This window comes from Aspergillus karnatakaensis (assembly GCF_047715665.1).
Source record: "Aspergillus karnatakaensis strain CBS 102800 unplaced genomic scaffold BJY04scaffold_5, whole genome shotgun sequence".
NCBI lineage: Eukaryota > Fungi > Ascomycota > Eurotiomycetes > Eurotiales > Aspergillaceae > Aspergillus > Aspergillus karnatakaensis.
This window is the reverse complement of record NW_027395717.1, coordinates 47590-71408: the sequence shown is the minus strand read 5'-3', so window position 1 is coordinate 71408 and position 23819 is coordinate 47590. Positions and strand designations below refer to the sequence as shown.

At 50.7% G+C, this 23819-nt stretch overlaps 13 protein-coding genes across 13 annotated transcripts; 6 read left to right on the top strand and 7 right to left on the bottom strand.

Annotated features, from left to right (window-relative positions):
- Positions 1-853: 853 nt before the first annotated feature.
- Positions 854-1714, top strand: BJY04DRAFT_213933 (lipase family alpha/beta hydrolase; the record flags this gene model as incomplete). The annotated part of the gene is made up of 1 exon (XM_073715066.1): positions 854-1714. One exon carries the CDS (start codon positions 854-856, stop codon positions 1712-1714), a length of 861 nt encoding a protein of 286 aa, XP_073575543.1.
- Positions 1682-4332, bottom strand: BJY04DRAFT_179128 (major facilitator superfamily domain-containing protein). The gene is made up of 6 exons (XM_073709850.1): positions 3640-4332; positions 3567-3590; positions 2136-3510; positions 2072-2088; positions 1949-2026; positions 1682-1889 (listed from the first exon to the last, which is right to left on the bottom strand). Exons 1-6 carry the CDS (start codon positions 3894-3896, stop codon positions 1823-1825), a joined length of 1818 nt encoding a protein of 605 aa, XP_073575542.1. The 5' UTR covers positions 3897-4332; the 3' UTR covers positions 1682-1822.
- BJY04DRAFT_179124 (uncharacterized protein) lies at positions 4333-5682 on the bottom strand. The gene is made up of 3 exons (XM_073709849.1): positions 4662-5682; positions 4563-4604; positions 4333-4506 (listed from the first exon to the last, which is right to left on the bottom strand). Exon 1 carries the CDS (start codon positions 5620-5622, stop codon positions 4702-4704), a length of 921 nt encoding a protein of 306 aa, XP_073575541.1. The 5' UTR covers positions 5623-5682; the 3' UTR covers positions 4333-4506; positions 4563-4604; positions 4662-4701.
- A 655-nt stretch (positions 5683-6337) lies between these two features.
- On the top strand, positions 6338-8830 carry BJY04DRAFT_116473 (putative proteinase). The gene is made up of 6 exons (XM_073708260.1): positions 6338-6699; positions 6747-6936; positions 6987-8225; positions 8275-8350; positions 8397-8457; positions 8509-8830. The coding sequence occupies exons 1-6, from the start codon at positions 6472-6474 to the stop codon at positions 8731-8733; spliced, it is 2019 nt and encodes a 672-aa protein (XP_073575540.1). The 5' UTR covers positions 6338-6471; the 3' UTR covers positions 8734-8830.
- A 253-nt stretch (positions 8831-9083) lies between these two features.
- BJY04DRAFT_205073 (class II aldolase/adducin family protein) lies at positions 9084-10066 on the bottom strand (the record flags this gene model as incomplete). The annotated part of the gene is made up of 3 exons (XM_073713560.1): positions 9084-9440; positions 9491-9798; positions 9856-10066. 3 exons carry the CDS (start codon positions 10064-10066, stop codon positions 9084-9086), a joined length of 876 nt encoding a protein of 291 aa, XP_073575539.1.
- A 263-nt stretch (positions 10067-10329) lies between these two features.
- Positions 10330-11111, bottom strand: BJY04DRAFT_116466 (GFA family protein). The gene is made up of 2 exons (XM_073708258.1): positions 10878-11111; positions 10330-10802 (listed from the first exon to the last, which is right to left on the bottom strand). The coding sequence occupies exons 1-2, from the start codon at positions 10962-10964 to the stop codon at positions 10449-10451; spliced, it is 441 nt and encodes a 146-aa protein (XP_073575538.1). The 5' UTR covers positions 10965-11111; the 3' UTR covers positions 10330-10448.
- On the bottom strand, positions 10779-12462 carry BJY04DRAFT_179118 (uncharacterized protein). The gene is made up of 2 exons (XM_073709848.1): positions 10878-12462; positions 10779-10802 (listed from the first exon to the last, which is right to left on the bottom strand). The coding sequence occupies exon 1, from the start codon at positions 12319-12321 to the stop codon at positions 11260-11262; it is 1062 nt and encodes a 353-aa protein (XP_073575536.1). The 5' UTR covers positions 12322-12462; the 3' UTR covers positions 10779-10802; positions 10878-11259.
- BJY04DRAFT_116468 (uncharacterized protein) lies at positions 10909-11282 on the top strand. The gene has a single exon (XM_073708259.1). It carries the CDS (start codon positions 11029-11031, stop codon positions 11242-11244), a length of 216 nt encoding a protein of 71 aa, XP_073575537.1. The 5' UTR covers positions 10909-11028; the 3' UTR covers positions 11245-11282.
- A 633-nt stretch (positions 12463-13095) lies between the features above and the next one.
- On the top strand, positions 13096-15189 carry BJY04DRAFT_213926 (fungal specific transcription factor domain-containing protein; the record flags this gene model as incomplete). The annotated part of the gene is made up of 4 exons (XM_073715065.1): positions 13096-13552; positions 13606-13913; positions 13981-14418; positions 14467-15189. The coding sequence occupies 4 exons, from the start codon at positions 13096-13098 to the stop codon at positions 15187-15189; spliced, it is 1926 nt and encodes a 641-aa protein (XP_073575535.1).
- A 142-nt stretch (positions 15190-15331) lies between these two features.
- On the bottom strand, positions 15332-17028 carry BJY04DRAFT_213925 (MFS transporter; the record flags this gene model as incomplete). The annotated part of the gene is made up of 3 exons (XM_073715064.1): positions 15332-15934; positions 15983-16555; positions 16615-17028. 3 exons carry the CDS (start codon positions 17026-17028, stop codon positions 15332-15334), a joined length of 1590 nt encoding a protein of 529 aa, XP_073575534.1.
- A 647-nt stretch (positions 17029-17675) lies between these two features.
- BJY04DRAFT_213924 (uncharacterized protein) lies at positions 17676-20006 on the top strand (the record flags this gene model as incomplete). The annotated part of the gene is made up of 5 exons (XM_073715063.1): positions 17676-17735; positions 17935-18301; positions 18351-18853; positions 18932-19698; positions 19757-20006. 5 exons carry the CDS (start codon positions 17676-17678, stop codon positions 20004-20006), a joined length of 1947 nt encoding a protein of 648 aa, XP_073575533.1.
- A 1057-nt stretch (positions 20007-21063) lies between these two features.
- Positions 21064-22146, top strand: BJY04DRAFT_213923 (class I SAM-dependent methyltransferase; the record flags this gene model as incomplete). Its single annotated transcript, XM_073715062.1, has 4 exons — positions 21064-21203; positions 21251-21358; positions 21410-21687; positions 21737-22146. The coding sequence occupies 4 exons, from the start codon at positions 21064-21066 to the stop codon at positions 22144-22146; spliced, it is 936 nt and encodes a 311-aa protein (XP_073575532.1).
- Positions 22147-22272: 126 nt separating this feature from the next.
- On the bottom strand, positions 22273-23404 carry BJY04DRAFT_179100 (ribosome biosynthesis protein NIP7). The gene is made up of 2 exons (XM_073709847.1): positions 23090-23404; positions 22273-22985 (listed from the first exon to the last, which is right to left on the bottom strand). Exons 1-2 carry the CDS (start codon positions 23304-23306, stop codon positions 22645-22647), a joined length of 558 nt encoding a protein of 185 aa, XP_073575531.1. The 5' UTR covers positions 23307-23404; the 3' UTR covers positions 22273-22644.
- Positions 23405-23819: the final 415 nt, after the last annotated feature.

Below are 23819 nucleotides of genomic sequence, written 5' to 3'. Positions count from 1 at the left end.
TATGTATTCCATAGCACCTAAGCTGTGCAAGAGATATATATACATTTCGGCAGCAGACTCAAAAAAAAAAAAAAAAAAGAGCGACTCAACTCGGGAATTGAGTCCCAAACAATAATCTTAGGGAGTATCTTATTTCAAATCAGAATACCTTAATGCTCAGGTGAATAAGAATATCCACATATCAGTCGCGGGCTCGCGACGTTGGTGTGTCTCGTTCAAAGATGCTCCTCCAAGCTCCAGATTTTCGGACATAGAACAAGCAAAACTCGCTATTAGAGGCACTTTTCGAGAAAAAATCTCAACTTTACTCACTATAACATCACGTATCGCACCCAAGATCATGAACTGCCTGCACCAGACACCGAAATCCGGTTCAGATCTGAATCCGATCGATCCGATTCTGCATTCGCAGGCCGAAGTGGACTACTAGTCATTTTATTTTTGACACCTCGGAATCAACCAATAGCAGCCTTGAACGGGCCTCTTTCCCAATATCAAAATCAATAGTTCCATCCTGCCAAACGCCCAGCAGGATTTTTGTATGCAGGAACTTGAGAGTCATCATCAAAGAGCCTGATGATCGTCGTTCAGCTGCTCCACATCCATTTCCTCCGCTTTTGATTGTTTTTTCTTTCCTTGCTTCTATTTCCCTCGCTTCAACACTCGCTATCTTTTCAGTCGAGAACCCAACTCCTTTCATTCTTTGTTTATTTACCATTGTATATACAGCTTTCGCTCATTGCTTGCGCTACTGTATATCATTACCGCTCATTCAATCCTATTATTCGCATCTCTATCCATACCTACCCTTAATCCTAATCCATAGTCAGCTAAAAACGAGCGCAACACCACAATGCGCCTCCTCACCATCGCCCTGACCCTAACCGTGGGCACTCTTACAACCGCCCTTCTCCATCCCGACGTAAACGACTTCTCTTGCGAGCCGGCGCAAAATGCATCTAGCAAGCCCGTCATCTTCCTCCATGGTCTCGGGGCGACGTACTACGAAGACCTTAATTTCCTGCAATCCTGGCTCCAAAACCAGGGGTATTGCACATACTCCTCTACTTACGGCGACTACCCCGGGTTCCCCTTCGTTGGCGGATTGAAGCCGATCGCCGAGTCGGCGGGTGAAATCGCAGAGTATATTCGAGAAGTGAAGGAGAACACGGGCGCGGAAAGGGTTGATTTGGTCGGGCACTCAGAGGGCGCGTTCCAAGCGCTCTACGTTCCGAAGTTCGAGGAGGGGATCTCGGAGGTTGTAGAGAGGATTGTTGCGATCGCGCCGCCGACGAGGGGTACGACGTTCATTGGGTTTTATAATCTGGCGTATATACTTGGTGATGCGTCGAGGGAGGTAATTGGCGAGATATTGCAGATGGTGGGTTGCGGAGCGTGTGACGATTTAGGTATCGGGGGTGATGCTGTGGCACGGTTGAACAGTGATGAGGGGTCTGGGAAGGAGATTGTACAGCCGGGGAACAAAGTCACGGTTATTGCATCGCGGTTTGATGAGATGGTTACGCCGACATCGACGTCGTTTATACATGAGGAAGGGGTGAAAAATGTTTGGGTTCAGGATTTCTGTCCGCTGGATCCCGTGGGGCACATCGGGGAGGCTTATGATCTGAATGTGTGGAATTTGGTCAAGAATGCGTTGGATGAAAAGCCGGAGAGGACGTTTCCGTGTGTTTTTGGGTCCCCAGGAAGGTAACTAAATCTTATTGCCTGTGATATATAGGTATATGTATATAATATGGTAAAGGTCATAAGCGTTTCGTTTCGTTCATAGAATATGTGTAGTGTGTGGGGGTAAGTTGGATCAGGACTTGGGCTTTTTGGGCTGAGACTCGTCGGAAGGCGATGCTTCCTCGAGATTGTGTCCATCACTAGAGTGCGTTAGTTAGTGATTACAGCAGCTGGCGGATGCATGTAGAAAAGGACATACCCTAGCTTCTTGTTGGGGAGGATGAGAGAAAGAAGAACAATTGGAACAGCAAAAGCGAGTGCCGCGATTGTGATATACCTGCGATTATTAGCTTTGATTCTGAACGGATACGAGTTGACAAACCCCATGACATCGGAATACTAGTAAAGTCAGCAGATGCTCAGGCAGAATGTAGATATGAGCTTACAGCTTGATTAACCGCGGTGCGCTCAGGAGTTCCCCACTGAGGAAGAGTCTCCGTAATAGAATTGAACAGCCTTGTAACTTGATTCTCATCCGCCCCAGGTCCAAGGTGTATTCTCAACCGCTGGCGAAGCTGTCCAGTATAGATTGCGCCCGCTATAGCTGACCCAATTCCATTTCCCAAGAACGTGCCGAGCATGATCAATGAAGTTACTTGGGCCAGTTCAGCGTGGGGAACCGAGATCTGCGCGGCGACGATGATGATGGTCTCGATGATACCACTGCCGAGCCCTTGCACGAGTTGCACAACAAAGAGCTCTGCAGTGGAGCTCTCATTTGTGCGCAGGCGAACCATAACTCCGTAACCCACCATTCTAACACAAGCACCGATGACTCCAAACCATTTATAGGTGCGGTACCGATACATGAGTAGACCGGTTCCCATTCCAATCAGTGCTTGCGAGACTCCATTTGTGTAGACTAGGAACTGAGCATCTCGGGGAGAAAAGTTGTGAGACACCATCGACCAGACGAAGAGGTAAGTATGAGTGGCTCCATATCCGATATTATCGATGCAGCCGAGCAGGACCGAAATGACGACCGAGAGCGTTCGAAAGTAACGTACTGGAACGACTGGATGACTCGCAACATATTTCTCGTAAGGAACCAGCGAAATCAGCACCAACGCCCCAAGCACAATCAGAGCAATGACCCAGGGTGTATTCCATTTGTCTGCCGACGTGGCCGCTAGGGTGATTGGGATCAAGACCATGGCGAACCCGCTGCTGAGAAGTAGGATGCCTCCGAAGTCGATTCGTGAGCAAAAGTTATAGATCGTAAGGTTTTCCCTGAGAATGAGGCCCGAACGTTTCCCTCGCCGCTGGAAAACAATGAGCGTGACGATGATGAAGCTTGCGCAGAATGGCATTAAGATCGCGAACATTCCGATTCCCCATCGCCATCCTACGCCATTGACGACGCTCTCGACTATAAAGGCAGACACCCACGGTGTGATAAGGAATGGGATGTAGATGATGTTGTATGCAAATCCTCGCCAGCGCATAGAGGACAGATCCGAGATAATGATAGAATTGAGGATCGACAAGCCGGCTTGACCCAGTGCATAGAACACATAGCCACCAGCATAGACGTTGAAGGTCTGTGATGATGCGCAAAGGATATAGGAGAGGATATAGAACGTGACCGTGATGATATATGCCTCACCTCGCCCAAGCACGTCGGAAAGCTTTGCGATAGGAGGCTTTGCAATCGCCGAGATAATGCTAGCAGCAGTATTAAGCGTGGCAAGCATCCCAAGGGTGTGGAAATCAGAGGTTGCAAAGTTGCGATACGTCCCAACCGTCGAATTGTCCAGTTCACTATGACTTTAGTTAACGTTACCGTGATACACTCGGAAGACCGCCTTGAAACCCACTAGATGACCATGATCATTGCCAATCTGGACTTTATTAGTATGTCTCTGAGAGAAAGACTGAAGTGCTACGTACCCGGCGTACAAGAAGTATTTCCCCTTCTTCCCACCCACAGCTTCAACCGCCTTAATCTTGGTGACACCAGGGACTTCAAGGGCATCATTCTGCGGCTGTTTATCGTTCACTTTGACGTCCATGCTCTTTTCAGGACCGCGGTGCCATTGTTTGTAAAACTCCTCCCTCCCTTTAATGATGGACAATCCATCGCTCGACAGAGAGCACGTGGAGCTCCCTGACCATACGTCATCCGGCATGTGGAAGAGAGGGCCCATATCCCAGAGCGCGTTGCAGACGACACGTAGAGGCCGGACAATATGCTCGTTGACTTGGGATGTTGCCCGAGTTCTGGCCAGGCGATTCCGGAGAAGAAAAGGAGTGAAGGACAAAAAACTGCAATTTGGAGCAAGGAACAATCAATGCCTGACTCAAGAAAGTCAGTCACCTGCGGGACTGGATTCACTGGGACTGGGTTGACTGGGGCGATCGCCAGCCAGACAGACTCCACCAAGTCAAATCATTCGTCATCATCCACAAAAAAAGTGAAGAATTAAGAGCAAATTGGCTGTACCCCAAGCACATTGCATGGCACCATCCAGAGATTCCTCCAATTCAGGTATTATGCCGTTGGCAGCCCGATCGACCTTCCTTCGAGACAGCGACAACACATTTATTGAGGCGGTGCGCGTCGGAGGAGGGAACCCCTCACCGGGTCACCCAATGGCAACCCCAGATTTCGGCCCAGAGCCCCTTGGCAAGTCTTGTGAAGAATCATCTCCATCATGGGATTTCCCTGTCTTGAAGATATCACAGACACATCAGTCTCCATTCAAGGCAAATCTGATGTGATGTGATCGCGAGGAGGTTGATGTGATGAATGGATGTGTGCGGTGTTACTCCCACTCTCTCTCCTTGATCAAGCAGTAACCACCGCCTTGCAGTTTGAGCTTTTTGCCAATGCTGGCATGTGTTTGTTGTACAAAGTTTGTCTATTTACATGTTCCCTGCAGTTCACATGACGTCCCTGACCATTGATTCAGTCTGACAGCGATACCTAGGCGCGACAAGACAACTACAATCTCAGCGCGGTGGCGTATCCAAGTCTGCCCGCCGTCTCCTCCCTAAGCGACGTCCTCCGCGATTTCTCCTTCGCCGTGTCGGTTGAGCGCGTGTCAAACTTTGAGCCGCGGCACACAATTGCGAGACCCCCGTGTGGTAGGAAACTGGGAAACCAGATCGACAAGCGGCTCGAATCTCTGGAAGAACGCCCTCCCAAAGTCGTTGGCACCGTTCATAATCTGTAAGGAGACAGGGAAGGTTCGCTTCATGAGACCCTAGCAGCGCAGCAAACCGGCTTACGGGCTCTTGTTTCCGCTGCCGGGCGGTCGTGTATCTCCTCTCTGCAATATCAGGGTTCACGAAGTTACGGATATAGGAGCTCAGCCAGACGCAAAATTCTGGCCACGTGCGTTTATCCTCCGGGGTCAATCGAACGAGCGCACACTTTACCGCCAGCCCTTCAGATAGATGCCGGCATGCCTCCGCTACCTTTTTATTGTCGGTCGCATAGTATTGTCCCGATTCGGCAAAATGTCCCTCCAAGCGATGCATCAAGAGCAGAAACTCTTTGCGATTGACACCGTGGTATACCTTCGTCACCGCTAGCATGGGCACGTGCTCCGGAAAGGAAAGAAATCCATCGTCCAGCGCTAGTGTCACCTCAGAATCTGACCTCTTGAACACTCGTTGCACGGAATCGGCTTCGTAGACGGGGTAGCGACCGAGGAAGGGCGGATCGTGACGGACGACGTGGGGTATATGTGTAACGGAAAGATCACTTTGTGGAGCTTGGGCCAGGTCCAGCAATCGCTGTTCTTCAGCTAATTGTCTTTGCACATCTAATAAAGCGCGTTGCTTGCGTAGTTTCGACAGTTGCTCCTCCGCTTGGCGAATCTGCACATCGTACTCGTCTGCTTGGAGCTGCGGTAGAAGGTCCTTCATGCGAGTCAGGGTAGCAGGTGAAGAATAGAAGAGATAACAGAAAAACAAAACAAGAACGAGAAGGCCTCCGGGTATCACTGAAAATGGTAGAGAACTCCTATTGGTGGTGTCGAATTCACGGATCAGTTTACGCGTCCCGCGTAGGTCACGTGATAGAAGCCCATTATAGCTGTATCTAGCAGGCGGTATAGCTTGGCAGAGTTAAGGCCCTCTTTGACGAGGAACGACTCGAACGTGGAACAAGGAATAAAACAAAGTTTCCAGCGAGTCCTCAGTCTGCTCAACTGTTACACATCTTCAGCTCTTTTCCTCAACTCATCACCAATACCTGCACGATGTATGGTTCGAGCTAGATTTGCTTTTCTGATCATCGTCGGCAAATCATCTCTGTTGGATGCAAAAGACGCCAGCCTTCTTGCGCTATCTGTTGGAATGCACTAGCGCGATGCACAAGATGGAGACCATCGGCACACTCCACTCGCCAGATACTGGGTGCTGGTGATCCGAACTGCCCACCCTTGCCGAAACTCTCGTCTGCCTTCCCCTCGATCCAATCGTCGAGCCTTCTCCGGTGCTTCATTCTTCAGCTCTTGCCCTTTGGCCGCTCTTCCTACTGCGATTGCATATCCCTTTCGCTTCATTCGTGGGCGCTGCGAACTTGCATCCCGCGGGGGTTCGTCTATCAGCACGGAGGAAATATTTGCATCTCAGCTGGCCAATAATGCCTAGATAAGATCCACAACTTAACGCTACTTAAGTCCCTTCCTCCCCGGTCACTTGGCCAGTCTGCACAACGTACAGATGCATGTGTGATTGTGTGTACGAAGCCACAGCAGATATCGACAACCTATGGAAAAACACCTGGACCCTAGTTTTCTCGGCCGCCGATATCGAAATGGCGATACTGTATCGCATGGCGGCAGTTCCCGCAGCACCTCCGTCGGTCCCGCCATCCTGGCCTTGACTGCTCTTGCAGGTTTGACTTGGCGGTCGTTCTCAAGCACGTTTTTGCAGGGAGATTTGGATTTCATCCCAATGACTGAGATATCAGAGCCTCCACCATTCTCTTGGGACCAGGTCCGATAACCCCCATGCGATTACTGATCAAGTCTAATGTGGGGCAGATTACCCCATCCGAAGCTCTCGAATATCATGACTGTTTTGATGGATTTCAATGTGCTCGCCTTGACGTTCCGATGGATTATCATAGATCAGACGGTCAAGGCTCTCGCATGGCCATTGCTGTGACCCGCCTCCCTGCAAAGGTCCCGGTGACCGATCCTCGGTATGGCGGCGCAATAGTGATCAATCCTGGTAAGGATTATTGTTTCTGGTAGAAGTCTGCTCCATCTAATAGTTTAAAGGTGGCCCTGGCGGTTCCGGTGTCACCCAAGCTCTGTTGTCCGGCCACAATCTACAAACAATAGCAGACGCGACGGCCAGTCCATCTACATCTGATAGATCTGCGGATCTGTACTTTGATATTATCGGATTCGACCCTCGAGGTGTTAATAATACGACACCCGGTTTCAGCTGCTTCCCCAGCCTTTTTTCTCAGAGAAATTGGGAACTGCAGGCCGAGGCGGACGGAATCTTGGGAAGCTCTACAGACTCCTTGATGCGAAACTGGCAGCGTGCCGTCGCGCTGAACACAGGCTGTTCTCAGGCTCTATCTACACCGTCTGGGTCAGGCGAGGAAGCCCTAGGTGAGCATATAAATACTCCTCCAGTGGCTCGGGATGTACTGGAAATTGTCGAGCGACACGGTGAATGGCGAGAAAAACAGGGTCTCGATGCTCAGCTTTCAGATGATGAGATGTACGGGTATGACCCGCAGCAACCCCTTGTAGAGAGAACGAAATGGAAGCGCGGACAAGAGAAGCTTCAATACTGGGGCCGATCTTATGGCACCGTGCTTGGCGCCACATTCGCAGCGCTATTTCCCGATCGCATCGAACGAATGGTTTTGGATGGCGTGGTTGGTGCAGATAAGTACTACACTGGTGCAGGACCGGAGCCCGTCGCGGATGCCGATGCTATCTTCGACAAATTCGCCCAGTATTGCCATGCAATCGGCGAGGATTGCCCTTTCTATGCATCAGCGGGACCGGCCGCTATCAAAGAGTCATACAAGGAGCTGGAGAAGAGTCTTCTTAACTCGTCGATCCCGGTGCTGCCGACAAAGACGCGGGGACCTGAAGTGGTGACGTGGACGGACTTGAAGAACGTTCTACGCATTGCCATATATCAACCTCTCTTCGCTTTCTCGTTCCTCGCAGACATTGCCAGCGATCTTGCACAAGGAGATGGCTCAAGACTGGCTGACTTTAAACACGGCCGACGCGACCCAACATGTCCTACTAATGAATGTCTCAACGCAGGGCCCTGGTCATCTGAATGTCGAGTTCCCGCGGAGAACGAGATGTACGCTTCATCTGCAATTCTTTGCGCTGATGCAGCCTACATGCAAGAGGTAGACGAGGCGGGGTTCGAACAGCATTGGCGAAGCCTCCAGGGCATTAGCGATACAGTTGGGGACTACTGGGCGCATACACATCTAAACTGCATTGGATGGAATGTGACTCCCAAGTGGAAGATGCCTAGTATGTCTCTCATTTACCCATATTGTATTCTCTTGCTAATCGTATTTAGTCCCGGTGGCGGGAAACACCTCCCACCCTCTGCTATTTGTCAACAATATCCTTGACCCAGTTACACCTTTGCAAAGGTATGACCCCAAGGCTTAGTTTCGGGAAAAATGTTAATATCCGCAGTGCGAAAACAATGCATGTAGCGTTCCCCGGCTCCGGTCTTCTCCAGCAAGACTCAGAAGGGGTAAGTCATCTTTTCTGGCATACGAGATACAAGATGATTAACATATTGTAGCATTGCACTCTCGCCGCACCATCGATTTGCGTCAGCCAGTCGATCCGAAAGTACTTCCAAACCGGCGAGCTGCCCGCTTCTGGAACAATATGCGACGCCGACCTCAAACCACTGATTGGAGCTCCAAACAAGATCGCCGGAGAAAAATCACCGGAAGACGCAATCTTGTATGAGGCGCTGTTGGAAGAAGTTCAACGACCTAGGATACCAGCATTTCCGTTGTGATCAGCCTAGCGATTTAGATCTGCATTTGATTTGTTTACCATTTTGCTTAAGGAGTACTCGCAAGCTTTCAACATCTGTGCTTTGATCGCTTTTCCTCAATGATACCTTGCAAATTCTCTTGCCGTCTTTGTAATACTGTTCGGTCTCTGGTAAATGAAGCGCAAGATCTTTCTTTGCTCAAGGGTGCTTTCCTGCTAAGTACTCGCTAGTATTATTTCAAGGTATAGTTGACCAAACCTATTACCATTGATATCGAGATATTCGGATCCTGCCAATCTGCTATTCAAACCCTTTCTTGACCGAGAACACTCGTCATACACACTTAACACCTCACACATTGCTACCCCCATCTACTCCAAATACTTCCCCCCCGTCTCCTCATGCACAACATCAAACAAGGGCTTCGCACTGAAATACCCGGCCAACGGCGACCCAACACTTTTATACGTAAAGGCCGCATCGGCCTCCGTAATCTTAACTGTTGCACCGCCCCGTCCTGCCGCCGCAGCGTCCGCTAATAACTGTGCATGGCAGCACTTTTCTAAACTCACGAACCAAAAGACCGTCTCTTCGATTGTTTGTCCGACGGTTAGGAGACCATGATTCTGCAACAGCGCTGCCTTCTTATTCCCGAGTGCGGAGGCGATATTCCGGCCCTCTTCCTCTGCGAGGACAATGCCGTTGAATTGGTTGTAGACGATATGATCCTGTTTCTGGTCAGTGTCTTGCTTACTATCCTATCTAAAGAAGAACCCACATTGTAGAAGGCACAACTATCCTGCGTGATGATATCCAGCTCCCGACCGAGTGTACAAAACGCCCTCCCGTAAAGACTATGGCTATGCGCCGCACAAAGGACATCCGGTCTCGCGGCATGGATTGCCGAGTGGATCATAAATGCCGCGGCATTAAGAAGTCTACATTCGCCGCCGTCGATCACCTTGCCGCTGTGGTCGACTAGGATCAGGTCTGAGGCCTTGATCTGGCTGAATGCCTGCCCGAAAGGGTTGACCCAGAAGCATGACGGATCAACGGGGTCTCGGAGGGTGATGTGGCCGGCGACGCCTATATACACCGAGATATTAGCTACATGTGATCAGGTATAGAGGGGTGATTGTATACCTTCGTCATAGCCATTCTTCCCGAAGATGCGGAATGCAGCGGCGAGTCGGCCCTTCAGGTACTCGCGCTCTTTGTATTTGTCTTCGAAGACGGGCGGCTTGGGGATGTGCATCTTGACGACGGCATGTTCGCTGGCGGTTTCTTGGGTGTTTTGCGCTGGTTTGGTGTTTGTTGGGAGAGTGGTTTGTTCGGTCGCGGAGGGGGGTGCCATTGTGAGGGGATTGACTGGTATACTTCGGCTTGGTGGGTGATGATTGCGAGAGTTGGAAAGAAGCAGAAGAGGATGAATCTGCAAAATATGAAAAGTCCTACAGGCGTCCAGCACACTGGTAGGGCGAGCAAGGCGAGCAAGCTACTCCAAATGGCAAGTGCAAGTGAGCAGCACGCCCTGCGCCTTTCTCGGGACATGATTGATTTTATCGGGCGGGGTAGATGACGACCTCACCTCACCCCTACCTGCATCTCCGAGGTTCTCCTCAAATCACACTGTTCCTATTACTCCCCTCTTTAACATCTCTTTGTTGAGTGCCGACTCCGTCGTACTCCAATCGGTATTTGTTTCCTATACTGTACATCGACTTGGGGGAATCAAATCAATTTTCCCTCTCAAAAACCCCCTCTCCACCCCTCCCCGCATCCTTCACCCAACCATCTCTTCTCTTAACATATATCTCCCCTCCCAACTCGCCACAAGCATCTCTGGAGCCCTGATCCAGAGTCCCCCATTTAAAAGCTGTAACAGATTCGCCTACAACGCCGGACGTAAAATGGGTGCCGCATTCGCCGCAGATTTCCCGAGGGAGCGCGTTTCCGCTGTCTGTTGAGTTGTCGGTGAAGATCTTTGGTGGCGTGCCAGTCCATCGAATGGCGGATTTGGGAACCATGATGTTGGCGGAGAAGCCGGAGCCAGTGTATTTCTTGCAGGAGGTGCAGTGGCAGAGGATTATCTGGTGTTGTTATCAGTAAGTGAGTGGTTGGATGGTGAGTGAGGGGATGAGCAGGGGTGGGGTAGGCAAAAGTACCTTGGGGTTTGGCTCGGAGGCTGGCAGGTCAATCGCGACGGTGATTTGGCCGCAGAGACAAGCGCCTGTTAGGGTCTTGGTGGACATCTTGATGTTATTCTGCCGGTTGTTAATGGCGATATAAATTTGATGAAGTTGTTGATTTCTTGAGATGCAGTTCTGGAGGGGTTTTTATGCGGATTCGAGACCCCACATCCTCCCACATTGCATTTTTGGGCTAATCGTTGACTGCACCACATTGCCTTCGGGGGATAAGGAGAGTATAGAAGTGCTTTGGTGTAGCATCGGAGGATTACTTGGATATATTGGTTTGTACATATTTAATCCGTCTAAAGTTAACCTAGGGTCGTCTCAGAGCAACCTCTAACTACCAGATCTCGGCTCACTTTTCCTCCAGCTCGGTCATGGAACGATAAATCTCGGCAACACGCTGGAAAGACTCCTTAGGCGCCCACGGAGGTATGGATTTCGACCTAGTATCGCTATTGGGAAAGGTCTTGACCAGAGAGTAACAGGCTAGGTCGAGATCACTTGCGCCTTCCCCAGTTGGCATGCACGGGAAAGAAAAGACATAGATGAACACCCCTTGAACGTTGGCATCCGCGAGAAGGCCGAGCTGAGTCCCCACGTAATCGGCCTGCTCTCGCTCACTCCGAGTTGGTACGACACCGTCTTCAAAGATACCACTGCCGTCAGGGTTTCTGCCTTTCAAAACCATGAAGCCACCAGCACCGCGCGCGGCCGCACCCTCATAGGCGCAGCATCCGACCTCCATGACGAGGAAAGGTTTATCGGCGGACCTGTAGCGCTCTAGACCGGCGACGTACTGCTCTTCTGTCTCTCCATGGCGGTAATAGTCGACGCCGACAATGTCAAAGATATCCCACTCTACCTTCTCCCAGAGGCCGGCTGAGTAGGTCACTAGTCCTTTGAAATTGGCGCGGATAACTTCGACGAACGAACCCAGAATCTTGTTGAGCTTGACGGACTTCTCAACCAGAGGTTCTGGCATTTTATCCATGGATTGGGCGTCGGCGAAGTGGGACGTCAGAAACTGCAAGCGTTCGTTAAGGTTGTTGCCAGGAAAGACGCCCTTGCTAAAGATGGTGTACTCGCAACCGGCAACGAAGACAATATCGACACCGTCACTGCGTAGCTTCTCGGCCGTGATGGCAGCAAGCTCCATATAGCTGCGTGTATCCTCAACGTCGGCGTTCATCTTCCATGGGTTGAAGAGCACGGTTAGCCCCATGGCGTGTGCTATACGGGCTGCGGTTTCAAGTCGATGGATTTCCTCCCCCTCGATCCGCACAGCATTGGCGTATAGGTCTTGTCTTATTGCGCGCATATCGTGCTCCACGAGGTTGGGATTAAACGGCTCGACAGAGAAACCATCACCGGTGAAGTTTAAGCCGACATCGTAGACAACTCCGCGATACTTCATGTTTGTTTATGCCGACGAGTTGAGATTGGAAGAAAATTCGTTAAGGCAAGAGTAATGTGAGGGTCCAAAAGACAAGCCATACGCAACTACAAGGCCTTTTTATAGCCATGATTGAGAGCATAGGTCCTGCGAGATGTGTGATGCTGGGTGGGATGTGTTGATGGTTGGTGGTGGAGATGATCCGGACTGCGCAGTCTTGGCGCTCCGAAGGTCCGTCGGTCCCTGCTCTTTTACATCCTCCCGACTTTCTTCATTCTCCTCTTTCCTCTTCATGTTTGTCCATCAGAGTTTCGACCCCGCTTGATCCCCTACGTTTGAAGTTATGCCACTATCGGACGATGACCGAGACGACTCCTCATCTGCCTTGGAGAATCAGAATTGCGACGAGCCAAGGCTTGTCGCAACAAAGTCACTATCAGTACGCATTTCCGTTCATTTTCAGGCTTCTAAAAACTGCAGTCTAACTGACGCCGGCTTAGTGCGATAGCTGTCGTCGAAGAAAGGTGTGTTTATTGACCAAGAAAGCACAGCATCCACTGACTTTAGTCTAATCTCCAGACAAGGTGCAACCGGGTCAAGCCATGCTCCCAATGCATCAAGACCAAGACACACTGTACCTACAAGCTCGGTCAGAAGGTCAAGTCAAAGCGGCAACGCGTCCTCATATCAGATGTCTAGTACGTACTGTGTGCAACCCCATCAGTTATTTTCACCTTGTATATCCCCGCGCACCAACTGACTAGCACCGTTTGCAGTGAGAGCCGGATGGAGAACATGTCGAAGAAGATCGATGACCTCAGTGAGATGATTCGACAAATGACGGAAGGCCGCTTCAGCAGCATGGATCCTCGTGCTTTAGCCACCATGCAACCGCCACCTCATCTTCAAACATTTTCTGGAGCCTCGCAAGTGAGAAGCAACAGACCGAGTCCCAAGAAGCAGCCTCTATTGAATGAAACCCATGGCATCGAATCCACCTTGTTCTCTCAAGTCGTTTCGGTGACTGCATTTATTCAGTCTGCCGTTGAAAATGACCCAGACTCGATCATGGTCGCCGAGATGAGCCCCGTGCTTGACACTTTACGCAGTATGGTCAATGGTCAGAAACAAGAGAACGAGACATCAGAAGGCTCGCGTCCATTTTCTAAACAACTTACCCCAGGAACCACCACCAGAGACTTGCCATTGCCGCCCCTTGATCGAATTCTAGCAGCGTTAAGGGCTATGTACGGTTTGTATCCGGATTGCTGTTTGCATTACACGGCGTTCACTAACTTCTACAAGACCGCCCGCCCGATCGATTTTACTGGCCATTTGAGCTTGGAACTCTTGGTGACTTCTTAAAACATGTTGTCAAGGCGTGTTCACCCGGCCCGATGTCCGATATGGAGCTAGTTCGGGTCCACTGCGGTCTTTACTGGATCTTCACTGAGTGTTCAGATCCCGGTGAAGGTTGTGGTGAAGGCAATGCACTCAACCAAGCATACGATGCGGAAGCGCAGACCTGCAGAAATAGCCTCGAAACCATTTTATCAAATCTTTCCATTCACATAATGCCAAATTATAACTCAATTGGTGCGCTATATATGGCTGTGAGTTTCGTCCCGCGTGTCAAAAACACCTCATCTGGCAGATCGGATTACACACTAACACGGACAGGGTATTTACTGCCTTCAACACGGCAAGCCTTACATGTCCTGGACTTTTATTTCCAGAGCTTCACTCATGAGTCAGGACCTAGGGTACCAAACTCAGCATGTCGTAGCCTTGGGATCACCAGAAGAAGCGCAGCGAATGATGCGGCTATTCTGGGCTGTTTACACCATTGAAAAGGCTTTATCGTTACGCCTCGGAAGACCCTCTACTATTCGAGACCAGGACATTACGATACCGCGGCTTCTTCTCAACCGCCAAATGACCTCGCTGTCAAGTAACAGATTACCCGACTGGATTCATGTGGCAAGCCTATATGGACGAATATACGATTACATACATAGCCCAAGTGCATTGTCTCAATCAATACCCGTACGAGAAACCCGCACTAAGTTGTTGGCTGCCGAATTGGAGCAAATAATGGAAGCAAGAACGGAATACTACGTAGGTGATGCGATTTATTATATGATGCTTAGCTGACAAGAGCCCTAGAATCGCCCCGGGCTATGGACTGACCACACCATCGACGACAACCTACGTCAATTAATAATTCACGCCAATAAAGCCACCGATTATTCTATTTTATCATCCATCTATAAGGCACTTCCTTCGTCAAATCCCTCTTGTTTGACACCAGCTCCAGAATGCATCTCAGCTGCTAAAGCATCGCTTTCAAACTCGGAAGTCTGCATCAGTATGCTGGCGGCTATGAGCTCGTGGTCTTCCAACATCGGCATTTGGATCAACGAAGTCTTGCGACTGGCCCCACTCATTCCCTTTCTAACCATATTCTGCCACATCATCGAGACCTTGGATAGATCTTGCCTTGACTGCCTGCAGCGCCTAGTTAGCAGGTTTCAAACGCTGGCGCAATGCCCTCGCTTTCTATCCTGCAGCAGACAGCTACGTATCTTCAAGGCTCTATCCGATGCGGCGACAAAGTATGTGGAGGTCAAGGCAAGAGGCCAAACAGACCACATTTTTGGCGGTGGCTTCACCGAACTACCCGAACTCACCACAGCGGAGAACAGGATGTCATCATGGTTCGACATTACCTCACCCCTGCCGCTCGGGAGCATCGTTGGTGGACCATCACACCATCACCCGCAACGGCCATATGACGCATCCGGCAGCCCACTGGACAATCAGGGTGCTCAGTTGGGCACATGGTTCTATCAAACACAACAAATGATGCGACTTCTAGATGATTCGTAATCTATTCGTGAGGAACAATCGCTTCAAACGCGAAACAGCAAATCTATACTCTATGGATAATTCGACCTCCTTCTCGCCACATCAAGAACGAGACCCAGGCCAGCGTGCTTTCAGAAAAGCTGCCTCAGACGACCCAACGACCTCAATCAAAGTTGACAGGCCACTTCTCTCGGATAACCTTTCCATATTTTGTAAAAATAATTGGAATAGGCACGAACGCCAGAGCAAGGAAGCCTAACAGCGAGTTTCCCCAGCCCAACCCCAAGGACTCGAACATTTTAGGCCCCGCAAGAGGCAGCAACGCACCCAGAAGCGACCTCGTCGCCATTAATGACGCGTTCGCAGACGCAGCATACCGCGGGTAACAGTCAATAACATAAGTCTGAATCGGCATATACACACCCATCATAGCAAAGCCATAGGGGTACATGCCAATAATTGGAACGATCCAGTGGACTTTCTTATCAACTGTCCAGCCGTACCAGAAAAAGGAGATCGGGAGGATACAGGCGAAAATAATCATGAGAGGGAGACGCATCTCCGGCTCGAAGACGCCCTTATTGCGGGCGGTTGAGCGCATAAGCATGCGGTCATTGGTCAAGCCGATAAAAACAATACCGCTGATGAACCCGAGGCCAATACCCAGGAACGCGAGCCCCGAGAGACCTGCTGAAAAGCCATATTGCTGACTGAATACGGCCGAGATGGTCGTAAAGAAGAGGTACACCAGGCCATACAGTAGAGCCTAGAACCTGGGTCAGCTTCGCTGCGAAAAGCGTGGGAAGTTACTTACACCGTATGTCGAAAGCAGAAGCACGATAGGCGACTTGCAGAACAGCGTTATAGGTCGCATAAGCCCTTCTTTCAGTGTCTTTCCAACACCTTCGTCACTCCCAGTCTCATACGCACTGCGGAGCTCCTCCCTTCCCAACTCCTTCCGCATCTTCTTCGTCTTTCGTAGTATAAGCACCGGAGCAAATGTCTCCTGGTTAAACACCTCAACTGCAGCAGCCACCAGAGCCCCCGCGATAAGCAACACATAAAACGTCCAACGCCATCCAGCGCCCTGGCCGATGAACCCACCAGCAATAGGACCGAGGACAGGGCCCAGGAGCGGTCCCATACCCCAGATAGCGGTTGCCTTACCCCGCTGCTCGACAGGGAATAAGTCTGCGATCACGCCTGCACCAAGTGTGATACACCCTGCGCCGCCAATTCCAGCGAAAAATCGGCAGATGACTTCTGTTTGAATGTTCTGAGCTAAAGCGCAGCCGATCTGCCAGATGACGAAGAACCAGTTCGCCCAGCTGAGAACGATGCGTCGGCCGTATATCTCGCTGAGAGGGGCGAGGAAGCAGGGACCGAACTAGAGACGACACGGTCAGTCCCGTTTCATGAATAAATGGTGTCGTATTTGCTACATACCGCATATCCCAGCAAGAACACACTAACGGTGAATGACAGAATCGTCTGGTCAGTCTCCTTGAAATCGGCAGCCATATACGAGATTGCTGGCGCGAACATGCTCGAGGCCAGCGGCGATATGAATGTGAAAGCACTGATTAGGAGGAGCAGTCTCCATTTCTTCTTCTCGGGAAAGTTCTGAGGGTTCGAAGGGTCGTCTTGGCCGTCCCAGCCTACAATGCCCTTGGCAAGATCAGTTTCGGGGAATGTTTGCTTGCTTGGAACTGCGGTGGTCGAGGAGACACCCGAGGCTTGCCTTTCGAGGTCGGTTGCTTCGAGTTGTGGTTGTAGGTGAATTTTTGGCTCGTGCTCGTGCTCGTGCTCGGCCAAAGTCGTTGCTAGGCTTCTGCTTGGACTTTGCGGAGGATTATCCATGATGAGGATGCGAATAGAGTGATAGAGTGTCGACAAAAGAAAATTCTTCAGGGATCTTTTGGTGAGTGGACAACCCAGTCCAGAATAAAATATATTGGTATGTATACAAACGAACGCAAGAAAAATCAAATGGGTCGCCGAACGCAGGCTGTGCTACCGTCCCTCTATGTATAGCAACCCCCGTTCAGAGGCGGGACCAGGGCTGGCCGTTCGGACCGAACCAAGTGGAGTGACAGCGCTGCATAACAACCACCCCGTAGCCTATTAGTGGCGCACCCGAGAGGATCGAACCTCTTGTCCCGGCCACGGCGTCCAGTGACTCCATGTTTGAGTACTGGTTTTCAGCTGATTATTCTATCAAAAATATTGGCAGCCAGTGAAAGCCGGAAATTGCCCCACAAGCCGACTGTCGGGCCACCCACTATAGAATTGTTCAGGGCTGAGGCGGCCTGCCGAGGCGGGTAATGCTGCCCAGCACTGCACAATTTACCCAGCGGGTGGCATAAGAAGCATCTGACGCTGGCCAAGGCGGTTTTTTAACCGTGAGATCTTGTCAGATGAGGATTCCATTTCCGATCCTCTTCCCGGTTCCTTCTCTTTTTGCTGTTCGATTCATAACGTTTTGTCGACGATTATCAATACCCAGGATGGAAGAATCGTACATGCTCGGTCCGAAACCAAAGCCCCTTAGGGCTCGGATGAAAAAGGTCGGTCATAGTTAAATGCTTTGACAGTCTCCACGTGGGCCTTCATTCCCTACCCTGCCACTTTATGCTACCTTACCTTCGGAATTGAGATCCACCGCTGCTCTCTCTCTTGCTGTCAGGCGTTGCGGTGAAGGCTTGCGGCGTGCCACCTCAACTTGGAGTACCTACTCGCTAACCTTTAGACTACGTGTACATTCAGGCCTGCGACTACTGCCGGCGCTCCAAGATCAAATGCGAGAAGATTGAAGGCTCCGCTTCCTGCACTGCCTGTGAGCGAAGGAGCTACGCCTGTATCATCACTTCAGCCCCGGCCCCAGTTGGGGTATATCAGCCGCCGCTGGTGTCCACTGCCCCCTATTCTTCAGTCAGCCCAGACCCACAATTTGCAACTGCTGGTGCTGCTGCTGTTGCTGTCACTGGTGTCGGGCAGGATGTCTCGAATTTTATTGCCTTCAGGCAGAGGACTAAGATTCTGTTGCATGATTGGATTTATGGAGATAGTATGATAGACCTCCTGCTTCCTGTGTCTTACCTCTTCTGCCATCAGCCATCTCGTGGCGAGCGAAGTGACAAAATATCTAAGGAAAATAGCTCATTAGGCTAATGGTTGTATAGTCCGAACCAGGGATATCCAAGGTATCCCAAACCTCCTGAAAGATGTTGGAGACTCTTACCAGAAGAACCTCACTCTTGCATTCTCCCGACTTGCTGTCGTTGAAGGCCAAACCGATACTCAGCAGCTCTCTGCAGAGGAGAATGAGCCATCACATACTCCCTACCCCTTACCTTCCCCGTCAGAAATCTACCAAATCCTCCACACATTCTCCCTAAGCACGTCGTCTATACTCCCCTTCTTCAAAGACGAAATAGAGTCATGGCTTGCAAATGGCACATACCTCGACCCTCGGCTTCCAGAAGATGTCACAACATGGGCGGCGCTGAATGTCGTGTTGGCAATGGGGTATACGTTGCACCTCGTCAATCATCCTGACCAGGGCAACCAGCAGGACTTTTTGCGATATATGTATAGGCAGTATTTGCAGAATGCACTAGCGACTGTGCCGAGGCTTATACTCCATGCGCCGAGCTTAACGAGTGTGCAGGCGCTTTTTGGAATGGTGAGTTCTTGATGGATTTCCTCTCATCTCTTGTAGATGGGGTTTTGGATGGAATTTGCTCGACTGACGCTCGCACAGGCAACGCTGCTAAACAGCAACTTTGAATTGCCCTCGACGCACGGCCTGCTCGCGATAGCGGTTCAGCAAGCACATACGCTAGGAGTCCATCGGACGGATCTAGCTGACCACGAGCAAAACTCTGAAAGCCGGACTCGGGTGTTCTGGTTGGGGTATATTCTTGACAAAATGTACGCACCCTTCCCCAACATGCTTCCAATTCCGTGTATCAAAACCCCTAACCACATCAACTCCAGGATCTGCACAGCCCAAGGCCTCGGCCCATACGAGGACGAAGCAAACTCCCTCATCACCCTCCCAGAATCAACTCCAAGCTCAGATCATCAGGGCGACACAACCAGCATACCCCTTTTCACCCTCTTCGCTCGTATATCTATCATCAAAGGCCGAATCTTCAAAGCCATTTACGCAAACGCAGAAAGAGAGAAACATACCATAAGCCGCCCGCCACAGCCAGATAAAAACCCAACCCCGTCAACGGAATCTCTCGAGTCCGAATTAACAACCTGGAGACAATCCCTCCCGCCGGGGACCGAGTCTTCTATTCCAGCGACGGAGCCATCATCAAGCCGACTCGCTACCGTGGTCTTGCTGCTCATGTACTACCAGGCGATAATCACGCTGTATAGGCCGATCTATTTTTCGCTTGGTGCAGCTGCGAGAAGGGGACGGCCAATTGACATTCGCGTACTGGCGTGTGTGAATTCAGCAAGGAGGACAGCGGGGTTGATGAGGTTTTATCCGGTGCATGTTCCGCTTTGTGGACGGTATGTGACGTTTGTGACCACATGGCTTTGAGTAGAGGTGCTAACACCTTGTTCGCAGGAGTCTTCTGAGTTATGTTTATACCTCGCTTGTTATCCTGACGATGCATATCCTTGACGACCCCGAGGCCGAAAGGGCATCTGGAGACTTGCACTTAGTCCGGGAGCTGTCTGCGCTCATGTCTGGACTTATTGATGCCAGCCACGGAGTGACACAGGGGAGTGTACAGGCTTTGGGAGTCCTTCTCGAAGCATCTAGGTATCATTTGGAGTCTGCGGAGAGGGCAGTTAGGGGTGGCTTAGGCGATTGATCATTTTACCGGACTACCGTTCGCAATAGCCATGTCCTTCAAGCAGAAGCCTAATGCCTTTACGACACGATTACCAGGCTTGCGCCCTGTCTTCGATATCCGTATAAGAGTAGGCTTTGAAGCGGGTTTGTCAGCCAAGGACTCGAGGTGCACCCCAACATTGATACATTCAAACTCAATCAACAAAATCGTCCCATGTGAAAATTAAACAGCCATTCACCTGGGAGAGTTCCCTGAGTTCCCTGATGGTACGATCGAGGACAGCTGGAGAATCGGAGCACCTGCCGCTTTAGAGAAACACGCTTAGTAATACTTGTCGGCCGCTCGCAACTTTCCCTATGCGGAAGTACCGAGGCACTAAGGTTCCAAGGAATAGTACCTATAGGGGCATTCGTAAGTTTTAGCCCAAACCATCTTAGCTGCCATTTCTCTCAAATTCCAATGGCCTCGTGGTCAGTGGAAGATCGCTACACAATGCTTTTGATCACTTGAGGATCATCACATCGTACCCACTAATTCAGTCTGAAGCGTTGGATCTGAACCAGCGCCGCGGGACGACTGCGCTTTCATGAGGTCGAAAGACGAACGAGGCTGTCACTTCTTAGCGTTACACCAGGGATGGATCCACGATCCTGATCGTGAACACAGTACACTGCAACGGCCAACTGAAGAAATCATGACACCCCTTGACTACAATCAGGAATGGAATCAGCTTGCATAGCCCAGTCATTGTCATCACAGTTGCTCCGTTACTCCGTGCTAAACCCGCCAATTCCCTGCTGTTGACTTGAATCCTTGATATCGGAAAATGCCCACCCGCTCCACACGCTTATAGGAGGTTAGCCCACGCGGCAGCTCCATCAAGAATCCATGGCGCAGGGCGCTGACTTCGGCTCGGGGGGAAAGACAACCGTATGTCCTGCCATTCTTAATCAATTCATCCCTTCTCTTGCACCAATCGTAAGCCTATTCTTCCGGCTACCGGTTTCATCGTCGCAGGGTACTTAGTCCAGCGGATCCCTACACCCGGTTTTATGGATAGTTAACTGCTGCCACCATGTTGAGTCGGCGTTTGGGATCAGTTCTCAAGAGTAGCAATGCTTTTCGGTTCGCCGTGCCTGCGCCGAGCTATGCGCAGCAGAGACGGGGCAAAGCCTCGTATCTCTTGAATTCGGTCGAAACAGACGAGCTTCAGAGGTATATACCCCATCTTTTGCCTAGATCAGCACTTACACCGTATTTAGACTCGACACCCAGCATCGTATGAACCTCCATATGCTGCACCAGAAGATACTGCACCCGGAAATCCCGAAAGATCTCGAGCGCGTGGCGGATGTTGCGACTGGGAATGCGTATGTATACGCACCCGGCAACCATCGGAGTACCTACGCTAACATTCGCAGCACCTGGCTACTTGACTTGGTCAAATCCCGCAAAGGAGACTCCAATTCAAGCAATATCAAAACAAAGTACACCGGGTTCGACATCACGCCGAGTCTCTTCCCCAAAGCAGAGACCGCCCCAGAAGTAGCAGACATCGATTTCGCCGTGCATGACTTCTTCAAGCCTTTCCCCGAGGAACAGCTCGGAAAGTACGATCTCGTCCACATCAGACACCTTTCTCTCGCCCTCCCAGTAAAACAGCTCGACGTTGCTGTCAAGCATGTCACCTCACTCTTAAGTAAATCTCGTTTTGCCCACCATGAAGAAATAACCACTAACGACCCCAGAACCCGGCGGCTACATCCAATGGGAAGAATACGACTACGAAGACCAACTCGCCGCCTGTCCGCCCTGTACAATGACCACAACCTGGCACGTCATCCTCAACTGGGTTGCAGACCGTGGATACAGTCTCCGCTTCTCAGACATTATCCGCGACGAGCTCAAGACCCAGGGCATGGAAGTCGTTGAGAAGAAGCAGTTCAGCACGAGAGGACTGCCGTTCTGCGAAGATCACAAGTTGACACTCCTTTACGCTTTTGATACGGGCGTTCCGAGGATGTGCTTGCGCACGAAGGGGTTGGGTGATGAGGAGGTGGAGAAGGCGATTGGGGAGTGTTTGGAGGAGTGGGAGAAGGGCGTGTTGTTGGATTATTTCCTGTCGAGGATTTTGGCGAGGAAGCCGCTTGATTCTTGAGATGCTGGTATTGAGGATTCTATTCATAGATCGAAGAAGTAAATAGATGCTGTGCGCGATGTATAAGAGATGTATAGAACCTATAACGATGGGGAGGGCAATGATATGATAAGCAGATATGGATTAAACATGTTGGTATAGATCAGGTTCTCGATCACTAGAGTACACATGGAGATGGGCTCCGATAAGGTCGCCAGCTACTGGTTAATTCAACCGTTGGGTGGTGAACCGACTCGAGCCGATGTCCCTTGATTGAATATCGTGGTCGGTTTATGGCAGTTCATCGGACAGTCGGTCTCAACCGCACACCCAGCACGGGTGCACCAGAGAGAACCGCATAACTCGCGCCCACATCCCCGGTGTCCCCTCTCGATCCAATAAAGCTTTTATAATTCGTAACGTCGTCACGACGCCATTCGGCGCATTGTCCCTGAGCCCTTACTTCCCCTTCTCATTTCCCTCCCTCCCTCCTCTTATCCCTTCAACCCGATCACCCGCTCAACCAGAAGAAAACAACGTATCCTCGTCCCGCAGATACTCTCCACAGTCCGCCTGTCGGAAGCACACAATCCCCGTAGGCTCCAACTTCTTCATCTCCGCGCTGCTGCGGGCCGTAATTCCAAATCCAAGCGGGACATCATCCTGCGTGCAGACAATCACTCCACTGTGTTCAACCAGGTCTTCGGTGATGCGCGCAAGATGGGCCTTTGCGCAATTGGAGCCGTAGAGGAAGGGCATGACGCCGTTGGGGCGGATGTAGATCTTGCTGCGGGCGTGCTCGGCGAGGATGGGGAGGGCGGTAATGTGCAGGCGGAACTTGCCGGTCTTGGTGAATTTTCCTAGTTGGAGGTTTTTGTTATTTGGGTTGACTTTGCTTTGAGGATTGTTCAAGGGCTTGATTCGGGTATTTTTGTGAGAATAAAATTGGGGGTGCAAGACATACCCATGCAGACTCCAAGAGAGAGGAGGTTATCTCGAGGAATTGACGTCGCGATATTCGCCAGTTTCAGTGAGACCCAGTATGCTCTGTTCTGGTTTCCGATGCGGAAAACGTGGCGATCTTCGCCATTCTTTTGTAATAACTCTCCGAGACGGCTGCCTGTGTACTCTGCCAGCTTCTTGAAGAGCGTTTGGGTCTCTTGTTCTGTGAGAGGGCGCATTTTGGCGGTTGCAGGTTGATTGTAATGGGTTGAAGACTTGGCCGTGGCTCGAAGAAAAAAAAGATTCAGCGATGCGATATCTCCGGACGGCAGTTTTCTACCGCTTGCTGCATTTGGCCGGTTCCTGGTCGGTGGTGGCTCGTGCTTATCGGGGATTAGTCATCCCTTCGCTCTGTGCTTGACTTTCAAGGGCCTGCGATAATAACCTCTAACTCCTCTTGTTTTTCTATGCTTGATATAGAAAGCTGATAGGATGCTGGTGGTGGCTCCGAGGCGCAGTGTATCAGATATGTAGGCTGTGTAGCCAGCGACTTGGTACTAACAAACACGGTTCTTCTTCAGCAACACCATTGTCTCCATATCTACTCCGTTCTCCGACCTATTTACCATAATTTGCAACTTTATATGCTTCAGGGACTGAGGCAAGTCTATCTTCTCGAGGATAATCAGAGATCTAATGGCTCTGATATCTCACTGCAAAACCACAGCCCCATCATCAACATGGCAGGGGTG

Excerpts from the sequence above, each read along its gene's own strand:
- BJY04DRAFT_179128 (XM_073709850.1), bottom strand. The coding sequence starts at position 3,896 with ATGGGCCCTCTCTTCCACATGCCGGATGACGTATGGTCAGGGAGCTCC. Across the intron at positions 3,591-3,639 it reads AAATACTTCTTGTACGCCGG|ATTGGCAATGATCATGGTCA; the intron begins GTACGTAGCACT and ends AATAAAGTCCAG. Across the intron at positions 3,511-3,566 it reads GCAATGATCATGGTCATCTA|TGAACTGGACAATTCGACGG; the intron begins GTGGGTTTCAAG and ends CTAAAGTCATAG.
- BJY04DRAFT_179124 (XM_073709849.1), bottom strand. The coding sequence starts at position 5,622 with ATGAAGGACCTTCTACCGCAGCTCCAAGCAGACGAGTACGATGTGCAG.
- BJY04DRAFT_116473 (XM_073708260.1), top strand. The coding sequence starts at position 6,472 with ATGGAAAAACACCTGGACCCTAGTTTTCTCGGCCGCCGATATCGAAAT. Across the intron at positions 6,700-6,746 it reads CACCATTCTCTTGGGACCAG|ATTACCCCATCCGAAGCTCT; the intron begins GTCCGATAACCC and ends AATGTGGGGCAG. Across the intron at positions 8,458-8,508 it reads TCCAGCAAGACTCAGAAGGG|CATTGCACTCTCGCCGCACC; the intron begins GTAAGTCATCTT and ends AACATATTGTAG.
- BJY04DRAFT_116466 (XM_073708258.1), bottom strand. The coding sequence starts at position 10,964 with ATGTCCACCAAGACCCTAACAGGCGCTTGTCTCTGCGGCCAAATCACC. Across the intron at positions 10,803-10,877 it reads CCTCCGAGCCAAACCCCAAG|ATAATCCTCTGCCACTGCAC; the intron begins GTACTTTTGCCT and ends TAACAACACCAG.
- BJY04DRAFT_116468 (XM_073708259.1), top strand. The coding sequence starts at position 11,029 with ATGCAGTTCTGGAGGGGTTTTTATGCGGATTCGAGACCCCACATCCTC.
- BJY04DRAFT_179118 (XM_073709848.1), bottom strand. The coding sequence starts at position 12,321 with ATGAAGTATCGCGGAGTTGTCTACGATGTCGGCTTAAACTTCACCGGT.
- BJY04DRAFT_179100 (XM_073709847.1), bottom strand. The coding sequence starts at position 23,306 with ATGCGCCCTCTCACAGAACAAGAGACCCAAACGCTCTTCAAGAAGCTG. Across the intron at positions 22,986-23,089 it reads CTCTCTTGGAGTCTGCATGG|GAAAATTCACCAAGACCGGC; the intron begins GTATGTCTTGCA and ends ACCTCCAACTAG.